General features: G+C 46.4%; 1 protein-coding gene across 4 annotated transcripts in view; it reads right to left on the bottom strand.

Annotated features, from left to right (window-relative positions):
• Positions 1–11646, bottom strand: part of CAPN9 (calpain 9) — a 28362-nt gene extending 16716 nt beyond the window's left edge. For 2 of the 4 annotated variants that reach the window (XM_075042065.1, XM_075042066.1), the window contains exons 1-7: positions 10554–10766; positions 5705–5774; positions 5125–5243; positions 4382–4515; positions 3606–3774; positions 2037–2120; positions 1699–1784 (exon numbers count right to left, since the gene is read on the bottom strand). In XM_075042065.1, the coding sequence (XP_074898166.1) occupies positions 1699–1784; positions 2037–2120; positions 3606–3774; positions 4382–4515; positions 5125–5243; positions 5705–5774; positions 10554–10766 (875 nt within the window). Of the gene's footprint in view, positions 1–1698; positions 1785–2036; positions 2121–3605; positions 3775–4381; positions 4516–5124; positions 5244–5704; positions 5775–10553; positions 10780–11632 lie in introns of those variants that run through there. The other 2 variants (XM_075042068.1, XM_075042067.1) reach the window with 2 other exon arrangements.
• Positions 11647–12672: the final 1026 nt, after the last annotated feature.

The raw sequence follows: 12672 nt of genomic DNA, 5'->3' as shown, positions 1-12672 counted from the left end.
GATGGGTTTTATGCAAGTGACTCACAAGAACACAGATGCATTTAAGAGGTTTCCCAATTCCTGCTGTCACTCATGGTCGCAGAGACCCAACTAATGTAGCTGGAAGCAGGACCAGGTCAAAGATCCTAAAGCTGCTCCAGGATGATCCTGCATGAGTTATTGCCTGCACTCAGAGTTGGGACTGCTGTCAGGTGCTAGGGTTGGGTATAATGGGGCTATTGGTAAAGCTTTTGGTAAGTCACACCCCTCCTTAAATCTGTTTTCCATCCATAGCACCATCTGCTTTTTTATGTTTGTCAGTAATTTAGGGCCAGATGTCTCTTCAAAATTGAGTCAATGGGAATTGAATAGCCTCCTTCCCCCATGCAGAGAAATTTGCTGGAGTAACTGGGGTTCCAGGTTGCCTCCTTTTCATTCACCCCTACAACTCCAGCTGCAGCAGGTCAAAACCAAACAAAAACCTGTTAATGCTTTTTGGAAAAACTGGAAATGCCCTACTACATTTCCAATCTGACATAATAAACAGGGATTGACAGGCACCTTGTGTTGAGGTTTTTAATTTCAACAACCACTGCAAAGTGTTAATACAGATTCCTGCGTTGACCTGCAAGCCCCTCTGCATCTTGAATTCCAGGAAACGTCCCAAGAGCAGAATCAGACCTCTGCTTTGCAGATACAGCCTTTTCAATAAACAGCACAAATTGTCAGATGCCTGTCCTGATCTTAACCTCTCTGAGATTTAATCACTCATTATATATGCCAACTATCCACATCTTTCTTTTTCAAGATAACAAGGGATCAGAGCTGATGTGGAAATATTTCATTTATTTCTGAGTCATGTTAACGACAGGGACATTCAAAGTAGTCCTAAGGATGACTACATGTCACAGCAACTCTAAAGGGCAAGGCAGGTTATGGCTCCTGTCCTCTACATTTGTGTGAATAAAAAAAAAATTTAGCAGAAGAAAGTGAAACAAAAAATGAAGCCATGCATATGTGCAAAAATATATTGGACAGTGTATGTTGGGGAGGAATGTAGTGTTGTTTTTTACTATATATTTTTTTTGTTTTGTATTATTTGCACTTTGTTTACCTTTGGTAGTAAAAAGAGACCGGCTTTCAGACCAGTCCTGTTGTACTTTTGGGTCCTTCCACAACTTTGGTGGGTACCGCATGGAGAGGGTCTCATTTAATGGTCATATACAACCTGTAAGGCTCCTGCCTATTCCTGAGGCTTTTAGAAACCCAGAACAGTAAATGCAACTAGACACTCATAAGCTGCTTAGAGGGGGTAATACAATATCAGTTTCCAGCTTATCTGCAGTAGGACAAAGTATGGATGTTGTGTTACAAGTACTACAGCAACAGGCTTGCAAAAAAATAAACAAAAAGTCACTCCAAACATATAATTTTTCCAATCTGGAGTGTCTTAAAATTAACTTATCCCATTAATATTAATGCATGATTTTTGCTAACATTAGATTTTGGGGGCTAAACAACTTTGACAGAGTCCCCATAATTGAGCAGCTTTGAAAATACTGAGGGTGACATGTTAGTATGGCACTAATACTGTTAACGCATGTGCAAACTCTTGATTTAATTTTCTGTGGAATAGCTGGGGCTGCAGAAAGCCAGCTGTGGAGCAGCAGCTGGGATCCGGCCTTTGCGAGGCAAGTGTCTATGGGACAGTGCACGTACTTGTCACTCCAAGGGCCGTTCCACTCGACCTGTCCCCAGGGGTTCCTTATCCTTATGAGCTGCACTTGCCGGCCCCGGTAGCTCACCTGGGGAAGAAGGAAATAGAGATAATACCAAGCATCAGTAGCTAGGGAGCAGGACTTCTCCAGTGTGCAGAGGCTGGGCAAGCTGGTGTAACAGCTCGGCAAAAGGTGCAGACTGCTACAGGAGATGTGAGAGGGAAAGATGGATGGGAATTTGGATATCTCCTCCAGGATAACTCCCCTGTCACCTGAGGTTGGGGGACACTCCCTTATTTTTTACCCAGGTCTGTCCTTGCCCTGCACTGCTGAACATACCTCATCGATGCCAGTCACGGAGTAAGCATGGCCCTTTATAAGGCCAAAGCGGGTTTTGGCTTCTGACTCTGCAGCACTGCTGGTCTGAAATATGGGAAAAAAAAAAGATGTGAATCTCTCTCTTCAGAGTGAGATCGCGAGTGATGCTACCTGGTCCCTTCCAACCATCAGGTGGGAGGTCAGTGGCTAACCAGTACTGAGAACAGGGAACTGGTCTGTCTGCTGGATCCAGACAGTGATGGTGCAGTGGTGTCCTTTGAGGAAAGAAAGGATTTTTTTTTTAGCATTGTTCACTCAGAGGGAAAATAAGGTGGTTCCAGGCTGAAATACCTTCTCTGCCCCTGTGATTTTGTATCAACATCATCTACTTTCCAGGATCTCAGTCTTAACTCCCATTCAAATGTAGTTTGTGTCAGCTAAGGGGTGGGAAAAGGTGCTCTCAGACTGAGATCAGGTGTTGGTACGGCCTCATTTCTTGTAAAAAGACATTGATGGAGCAGTGATAGCAGTGAAGGGTCCCATCAGCCAGATGGGGGTGGAGTGAGTGAGCGGCTGCGTGGTGCTTAGTTGCTGGCTGGGGTTAAACCACGACAGTCAATAAACATTTAATCAGTCTTTGCAAGCAGCAAAGCTTCATCAGGAGAGAAAGGGAAACACACATCGGAAAACACTGAACCCCAAAGTTGAGCGCAGAATCTTGAGTAAAAGAGAGAGCTTGTGGCAAAGCCCTGCTTTCAGTCAGGCAGGTAATGGGTTTGAGACAACAGGTCTCCCTCAGCACAGCCAAATGTTCAAGAGTGAGGCTTTTGGGCAGAGGGCAAAGGAAAGCCTCTCTCCTTCTCCCCCAGCCTGGGCACTTCCTTTGTCTTTGTTACAAATGCCCAAAAGGGAAATGAAACATTTTGTGCTTGGTGGGATTTTTCGTTTGAGCAGCTTGGGCATTTTTCACAGAAAGCCAAGGACACTCCTCCTTTTACCCTGCGTCAGACACAGTGCCAGAGCAGTGTAAGTAAGTAACCTATTCAGGTGCTACCCACCAGCAACCTTTCCTCTAGGAAAGCTGGAGGTTTTAGACTCTGGAGGGATAAACCTGACATACCCTAAGCCCCAGCCCCTCTTTACAAACAAACACACCTATCCTGAAAATTGTCTTGAGTCCCCCAAGTTCCCATAGGTGTTGGTACAGGATTCAGGGCTGAAATAAACCAATTTTGTAGTCTCTGGAACCAGTAAATCCTCAAAAAGCTATGGCCAATTTTAATGCTAAGTGACCAAATAAGTCAGGAAATAAAATTAACTCTCACCAGGTGCTCATACTCATGCTGTTATTGCCTTAAACACAGTGGCCATCATGTGCTGAAAAGTGATGAATCTTTTTCTTTTCTTTTAAACAACTGTGCTAAGGAATACATTAATATTACATATCTATCAGTTCATAGCTGTTATTTGCAGAGTTAAGTGCATATCCGCCTACTTGCCATTAATTTAACCAGTCTTTAAAAATCAGGGGTTTTTAAAGCAGAAACCACAAAAATAAACTGAGAAATTCAGACCCCATTTCTTACTTACATCAATAGAGCAGCCCACCATTGAGCATCTTTTCAGAGCTTTCTCCAGGATTTCGTAGAAATTGTCAGGAGCCTTTTTAACCTCATACATTTCCCCTATGCCCCCAGTGAAATCCTCCATGGCTTCTATTGTACTGCCTCCTTTCAGAGCCTCATAGCTGCCATTCAGCCTGGAAAACACATGCTGACCGTGAGACATGCTTTCAAAAGTTTGAAGATACCCGTGTTCAAGAGCTCTCTCACACAGGCGTACAATTGCAACAACAGCACTGAAGTCAAAAGAAGTACCCCAGAATCTACCCAGGATATATGGGAGGCGTACTGGGATCGTTCTGCTTTCCTCGTTAATGGCATTTTTAATTAATTAATTTCTCCATATCATTAAAGCCTGGGGCTTTTCTTTCTTTAGTGCCAGTTGTCAGGTTGGCAAGGACTGAATATCACTGTGTGTCAGTGCCTTGCTACCTGCCAAATAATTTAAAAATATAGAGTTTTCCAGAACCATCAGCTGAGGTCTCAGCAGAGACACAAATGGCAGGATTGACGCTTTGATCCAACTCTGTTGCTATCAGCTAGGGTTGTATCTATTGATGTGCTGGAAGCTGGACCAGGTCACAAAAGACAGACATAACATCTTCATATCAGGGCAGTAGCAAATGCAACCCCCCCCCCCCCAAGACTGGATAGAAGCTGTTCACTTGAGTTGTGAATAATCTATGTACAAATTGTGAATAATGGATGTACAATAACCAATTTTGTATGCACAGTGTTACTTACTTGGCATAGGCTTTCTCTAGTAAGGCACTCCAAAATTCATTGTGTTCAGCTGAGTGCAGGAAAACCAACCGGTCTTTGAAGGTGGGTAATCGGTCATCAATCACGACATCCAGCCACTCGTTGTGCTGCCAAAACTATTTAGAAAGGATGGGGCATGAGTTTGCTGACAGCATGTCATTTCCTGAGCATAGGACTCTGGTGTCCCAGCACTTCCAATTGTAAGTTAGAAACAATCATAGGCTTGATTAGAAGTCATATGCAAATCATCCGTTCCCACTATACCATGCCAGGCTGCTCTGAAGGAAGGGTAATCTATGTTAAGAAAAGACTAAGACTAAGAGCGTAGAGCTGTACTGTAGCTCCTTGTCTGGATGACATCATTCATGTAGCTACACAAGTGGTCACCACGTGATTGAAGACACTTTTGAGACACACATGTATTACAGATCCCAGTGCAACTCCTCTAAGGCCTTATACCCTAAGTGGGCTTTGTGTGCCCAGGAAGATATGAAATGATTTCTAAAGTCATATATCTCTTCACAGAGCAGAAGTGGCTAAGTGCATGCCTGTGGGAGGCTGACATAGCCCTCTAGGTTGTGTCTCAACACATGAACAACAGTGTAAGCTCAGCAATCCCCGTGTTTTCAATGTCTCCTCTGCAATAACCAGGAACCCCACTGCAAAATAGACCATGACACGTAATGACGGAAATGTGTTCATGCTGTGCCAGATGTTCAGCTTACCTGGAAGTGAAATATTCCAGCGTAATCTGGCCCAAAATTTTGATCACGTGGCACCACTCTTGCTAGTGTTTTTTCATTCAGTGTGAGAGAAGCTATGGCTGCTAGTAGCCAGCAGTCACCTGCGAATTGAGAAGGGGGGAAAAAACCCCTCATTTTCCTCCCTTCAGGAGGAAAAGAAGGTGGTGTAGGGGCCAGAGGAGATGTTATAGCAGTTAGCTGCCACCCCTCTTGAAATCCAAAAAGTCAGCCCGTGTGTCCCCAGGAAGCACGTCCCTGCATAGCCAGGGTAGATAGTGCTACAGTTTGGAGGTGCCGGTAGACAAAAGGCTCCCTCAGGCTCACAGTACACTCATGTGAAGATCCTTCCCTGATCTTGAATCCCACTGCACCAGGATGGTCCCTGGCACCAACGGGAGGGTGTTACCGAAGAGGTGGCTGCGGGCAAGGTGAGCACGGGTGGTACCTCCAGCTTCATGGCTTCCACCAGTTCAGGTGGGACAACATCCCCTGTGCGAGGATATTCCTGCTGCTCCTCACAGGGTGTAGGCATGAACAAGTCCACGCAGGAGGAATCACTCACCAAGATCCCCTTGGCAAATGTCAGTTCTTGTGGCTCCTCCGAGGATAAACTTGGGGTCTTTGACAATGTCCTGCAAGAGTGGGAGAGAGACACAGAAATGACTTAGAATGCTCCAGGAGAATACCACCCTCACTCTGAGCCCAGATGTGCAGCATGGTGTGTGTGCCACATGAACTATATTATCCTGCAGCAGTGTAGCCACCACAAAAAACCTAGGTGGGGAATCCTTGCTAATTAACTACAGTGTAGAGCAATTAAAGAATCAACTATCCCCATTTTTTCCTAATTATTTGGCTGCTAATGAAAGGCTGGCAGTCTTTATTCATCTGTAGGCAATTGTTAAAACATCATAGAATAACCTGGTCCAGAATCTTGATGTTAGGCTACAATCCTGATTAATGGGGTGGGGCAGTGTTTGTTTGTTTTCCCCCAACGGCTGGAAACCCTAAAATTGCCAATTTACCTTTAAATGCACTAATAAGCCTTTTATTTACCTGCACATAAAACCTGGAACATACGGTATCTGACAACTATCAGACCGTTTCCTCCTCAAATAAGCAAACAACAAAGATAGACTCCAGCCTTGTTTGTTTTATAGAGTTAATTTTTAGGAGGAGCTAACACTACCCACCTTTGTGTGCTCAGAGGGACTCGTGGTCATGGTGACATTAAAGCAATTCTCAAGCATTCATTTGACTGTTTTAGTTCAGTTACTAGCACCACAGCTGAATAGAAAAAATACAGTGGTAAACCAATAAATGTGGCAGGAATTCCTCTCTCTTCTCCTCTTTCCCATGAACTGTAAATTGAATTTAATTGATTGAACTGAATAGAAAAGGGAGGAGGAACGTATCTAATATTTTACTAGAGGAGTATACCAGTAGTTAATCAGTCTGTCCTGATATGTTGTTGCAGACACCCTATGGCATGAAGCAAACTCTTCTGCCTAAGTGGCAGAAGCTTGCCAAAAAAGGAAAAAATTAAAGGGAGGGGGGAATAGAACACATTCAGTCATTTAACCCCTGCATTTGCCTAGAAGGAAACAGTTGCTTTTAGTTCATATCACTGCATTTTGTGAGGCCATCAGAGCAGGATATTGATAGTTCTGTTCAGCTTCCCACACTTATTGCTGGGGCATTTGCTGCCAGCCACCACTGGAGCCAGGGCATTCTCCCCGATGAACCAGCACTGCTCCCATGAAGCTCACCCTGCAGAAGCAATATTCAGGAGGAAGCTGGTTTGCATATTTTTTGTTTGCCTTTGCTGGGGAGGAGGTGGCAGCCAGGTTGTGCTTCAGCCACAGGTGCCCTGGGGAGGAGGCACCACAGCACGGCATGTCCCCAATGCGTAGAGCAAAGGGAATTCAAACAGCAGCTCCTCCTTACCTGGCCCGCCTGCTTGTTAAATACACGCAGTCTTGCTGGGACTGGATGTGAACAATAAAAAACATGGCTCATTGCCTTTAGACATTAATATAGCAACAGCTGATAAAGTGGCTGATCTTCAATGACATGCCTTGTTTTAGCACCATTGCTCCGGGGGAACTTAGTTCTCGTGGCAAGAACTAAATTTAGCTGTTACCAAGAAACTCTGTGTGTTAGCAGGGGACAAGATAAAAAACCCTTTCCACTGACATAGGGCTGAACATTAGATTTCTGGCTCATTGCTTACTCCCCAGCTCTACAACTGACATATGGAAAACCATTTTCCATCATCTCCTATGTCTAAAGCAAACAAAAATAATAATAATAATAAAAAATCAATAAAAATGAATTGAAAGGATTTTGACTGCACCTGTGCCACATTCTCTGCTGCACAAAAGAAAACCACACTACAGTTTTTGAGTGGATGTTGCAAAAATAATATTAATTTTAAAGTGATTTTCAGACCGGGTGGTATAATAATATGTATCAGGGTTTTCAGCATGTTAAAGGACAAAACCCAGAGCTGGATCTTGCATTCACCCACAGCACACAGTAATTCAAGGATTCACTGGCACAACCGCATTGCCTAGAAGTAGGGAGGTGCAGTTCTCAGAGAGATGAAACAAAGTGATCAGTGATTCTCCTGATGCTACATCAAAGCTGTGGTTCTTTAGACTCAAAAGAAAACTAATTGCATCCCCTGTGCCTCTGTCTCACATTGGTAGAGGGAGTACATGGAGATCTAAGACAGGCTGAACATGAGGCTGTTTACGTGGTCTTATTTCTGTGATTACATTTCTCTGCCTGGTTCCAGCATGCAGTACCTGTCATACCAGATGCCAGTGGCTGTTCATATTAGAAGTGCCTTCTTGCTTCCTCCTGTAGACCATAGACTCATTTGGCATTGGTAAAACACATTTGTCTTTCCTTTTTGGTTTTGGGTTTTTTTCATTCTTCAACTTATACGTCTAACTTTCCCAGACACTGAGCTGTTGAATTTATCCCAGAAGTTGAATTTAGATATAAATTAAGAAGGAAAAAAAGAAAGGAAGGGAAGGGGAGAGGGAAAGGGAAAGGGGAAGGGAAGGGAAAAGGGTAAGGGAAAGGGAAAGGGAAAGAAAAAAGGAAAGGGGAAGGGAAGGGAAGGGAAAAGGGGAAATACAATGAGAAAAGGGTCTTCCGTTCTTCAGATTATTCTAAAATTTTGATAAGGTACAGTTTCAAAAGTCTAATTTGTAATGAAAAGGGATTGCTAAACAAAATTGCTAAATATCTTTCTGAATCTTAGAGCACTTAAGATTTATGTAGAAGGCGAGATATTCATCTGGTGCAGACCCATGTAGCTCACTGATTGCAGTGAGAGATTTATGGATTAGGGCTAGCTGAAGGTCTTGTTCACACTGCTTACAAACGTGTATACATGCAGGTATATGCATGACAAAATAATGAGAAAGCCTTCTCTACTCTCATTACCAAAGCTTAAACTCTAACAAAGTGTAAATCTGAAGACTAACATTATATGGCCCTGCAATTACCTGCTTGTATTGTGCTACACTTCATCCAAGCTACTGTAAAATACTGGTAGGAGAGGCAGTAAAAACCAGTCACCATGAAAAGCAGTTTGAACACAGATACTCTATACAGTGGCCATGCTCTTGTGCTCACGGTCTCCGGCACCACAGCTTCACCAGCTGAGCTGTGGCGACTAACCTGGCACATGCTCCAGTCCTATATCCCACTTGCAAAGTAAAACGTATTAACTTGAAATGGTGTTACGCTGCCTCTATTTTGCTGCTGTTCCTGATGGATAATAGAGATGAAACTGATTTAGCTTAAATGCTGAGGAGCCAGAGAAGTCCATAACTAACACCCTGTCCTTACACATCCTCTCAGCCCTCCCTGAGCTTTATTTCTTGTTGTGCAGCTCACAAAAGTTCACCTTTTTGCATGGTGGGAATTGGAGTGCGAAGGCAGATCCCATTTCAGGTAACTTAGTCATCCTGGAAATGTTTCCAGTTCAGCGTACAAAGATCCTGAAGAAGATTGTGACAACTACAACACACAGACCCTAGGCACCACGCACAAGGACACACAAGCTCTCAGCTGCTCTTGGTCACATTTTACAGCAAAGTTTAACTATTGTGAAGCCCCAAATGGAAAAAAAGACAAACTAGCACCTAATGGCTGGCCAAAGGAAAACCGTTCTTTCTGATCTAGTGTCACAGGCACTTGCATTTTTGATACCCCACAGCACTCCAGAGTCACCCCACCAAAAGCATCTCAACCCCCCAGCCCCGTCCTGTGCTGGGGGGCAGCCCCACAGCCCACCTGGCTTTTGGGGCACAGGTAGGCAACGCAGGCAGCAGTGCCTGCAGGGGCTGCACTTCCCATGGGTAGGAATCTCCTCTTTTTTCATAGCTGAAACTTGTCCAGAAGTAATAGCTTTAATTCTGCTCTGTAGTGGCACTATGTTAACTCTCAGATGCTGAGGCATTTGAATACCTATTATTGTGGATTAAGTTAAGCCAAAATTTAAACCCTTCTTTAAGCTTATTTTGTTTCCTTGGGATCAGTGTCGCCAAAGGAAAGTTTTCTACTAAGTAAGAAGCTTTCAGACTATGAAGAAAAAGAGCATAAACATCAGTCATTAGTGAATGAATGAAATGTAGCCACAAATTTTCTGTGGCTATTAGTTACAGAGTTAAGCAGGGAGAAGGAACCTGGAGTGATGTCGGGTTTGTGATCTGAGAGCATGTGACTAGTGAAGCTTCAGGCTTTCGCTGTGTTATTAATGATTGTTATGCAAGATGCATTAACAGATACTCATCAAGCCCTTGGCTACTGCTGAATGGCTCAGTAACCATGGCATGTATTCGTAATCTCTCAGTGTTTCATGATGGAAGCGAGCAAGTAAGTATAAGAGTCTCATACTCTAAAAGTTAGAAGGTTTGAATTTTTTAAGTTTAACCTGAATTATGAATTTCCTACGTTAACAACACTTGATTTTACATAGTTAGAACATCATCATAATGTATTTTACCCTGAATTCCTTGCATGTCCTCTTATTTTCACATTAACATTGCTTTTGTTTGGCAGTTAACATAAGAGAGAAGGCTGATTACGAGTTGTTTATGCATGCACATAAATACACATGCGTAAAGTGTGGCTATACAACAAGCTACATCTTAAAAACCAGGTGAAGCCTTCCAGCCCTCTTGTCCCACAGCCTGAGCTCTTTGTGGGTGACATGCCGACCCTGCACCGCTGCCCCCGAGGTGGGAAGGGTTTCCCGCCCCGCACTTCGCCTCCACATCTCCCCGAACACGCCACGCGTTCGGCGCGATCCCAAAGAACGGCGGCGGCCGACTTTTGTCAGGGTGACAGGACCGAAAGGCTCACCCTCCTCCGCGCGACGCTGTACTCACCCCGGGCCTCTTCCAGATGAAGGGAACGGGTGGCTTTTCACTGAAGAAGAGAGAGGAGTTGCAGGCGGGGAAGTCGGGGTCCTCGAAGAGGACCCCCCTGCTCAGGCACTCCTGCTTCAGCTCCTCGAAGGCCTTCCCCGAGCTGTGGGTGGCACGCGCGGCCCCGGGCAGTGCGGACGGCCTTGGCTTCGAGTCCTGGTACAGGTACGGCATGGCTCCCTCCCGCCTGCCAGAGAGAGATCCCGGGGAGCCGAGGCTTAGCGGGCAGTTTGGGGCAGAAGCGAGGGGGAGCTGGCGGAAAAAGGAGAGGGAGCAAAAATACCTCTCGCCCCTCGTGAAGGAAAAGAGAGAGGCCGGGGAAGAGCGCGCTGTGGGGAAGCCGGTGGTGGCCTCCTCCGCGGCGCCTCCTCGAACCGCAGCGCTGCTCCGACCTCCCGGCTGCTCCGAACCGCGGCGGCAGAGACGAACACCCTGAAAGCAAACAGGGAAGGAAAGCGGCCAGCCCTGGCCACGCTGGAAGCGGGAGCGGCCGGGTGGTGTGCCCTGTCCTCCCCCCCGGGGCAGAGCCGCGGCGCCTGCCCGGCGGGCAAGGGCGTGCACGGGGCCTGGCACCGCTCCCTGTCAGGGACGGGACGGGACGGGAGGTTGTCGCCGGGACGGGGATGGCTTCGAGGGACACAACACCCAGCCAGAGCCCTCGGCGTCGTGCGGCGGAGGTGAGCCCCGGGGAGAGAAACCAGAGCCGTGCGGCGGGGTGTTAGCCGCTGTTTCTCACAGGTGGGAGAGCAGCTTGGTGTTCCCGGTGGCAGGGCCGTCTTGGCGGGCAGGTGTTGTCCCCGTCGGATGAGATGAAGGAGGGACAGCAGGGCCGAGAGGTGGCCACGGCCAGGGCTGCTCTGCCGGCGGGGGTCCGAGGGCTGGGGGTGCGCAGGAGGGGTGGTGGTAGCTGGTGGGGAGGGCTCGGGGCAGGACGTGTACCGAGCAGCAGGGCAAATCCCAGAGGAAGTGTCAGGAAATGCTACCCTGAGGAGGGATTTTAATGGGCCGCGCACTGAAGGAGGTTTTAAAAACATGTGTACTTGCTACTGATTTCCAGGTTTCATGACCTTGTTCGTCTGTCACTGTACTTCTGCTACGCGGCTTTTACCTGCGGCATCGTATCTCACGTTGGACAGTAAAACACTGCGCTGGAGAGGACGCTGGTCAATGCACCGTGGATGCTCTGAAGGAATAACGGCAAGGCTTGGAGCCAGACGGGCATGGATATTCCTCTCTGCTTGGAAAGGGAAGAGATGCCACCCTCTTGGAACAAATTACAGTTCCTGTAATACAAAACACAGCCCTGAGTACGAACAGCACTCAGCCTCCCTTTGCTTTAATTGGCCCTTTGGTGGACCAGTCGAGCTTGCTGCCAAGAGATGATTTATGGAGAGCAATTGGGTGAAACAGAATTAGTTCCTTTCTGTTCTGCTATTTTTCACAGCAGTGCTGTGAGGAAAGCGTTCTTTTTCAGAGCATATATTCCCTTGTTTATTCCCCATAATTGCATCCATTGTTGATGTCTGCAGGCTCCCTGCTGAGACCGAGTTCCCATTGTCCAAATGTATGGATGCTGTCCAAATGTGTGAGAAGAGGCAGGCCTCGTGCTCCAAACGTGGCCGTCATTTGACCGAACTTTAGGTCTGCAGAATAGAGTCCAAGCTACTCACCTCAGCTTTTTCTACAGTCAGTGCAGAAGATCGGCACCTTCAGAAAGTGATTCACTGTGTACTCATCCATAAGATCCTACGGGAGATGATTGCATCTTTCATTTGGCTGTAGACCATGGACTAGCTCAGGGTAGGTGCCCAGCTATTAAATGCGTATAGTGAAGTGAGAGGGATCCCAGCCATGGGGCTAAGGCAGGCAAAAGGCATTTAAGTGCCAATGCAAGCCCAGGAACGCGATGTATCCAACATCCCACGTTCAGCCAGTGGCAAAACCAGGAGCGAACTTTATCCACAACACCTCTGTGTGGTCCAAGGCATGTTCCCAATCACCAGACTAACGTGCTGACTGGGGAAGGAGATGTTCAGCGTCCCAGACATGCAGCCTCCACACCTGCTACGGCTCAAGGAGA

This window comes from Buteo buteo, chromosome 12 (assembly GCF_964188355.1).
Source record: "Buteo buteo chromosome 12, bButBut1.hap1.1, whole genome shotgun sequence".
Classification (NCBI taxonomy): domain Eukaryota; kingdom Metazoa; phylum Chordata; class Aves; order Accipitriformes; family Accipitridae; genus Buteo; species Buteo buteo.
Note: the sequence above shows the minus strand (reverse complement) of the source record. Positions and strands in the feature narration are given on the sequence as shown.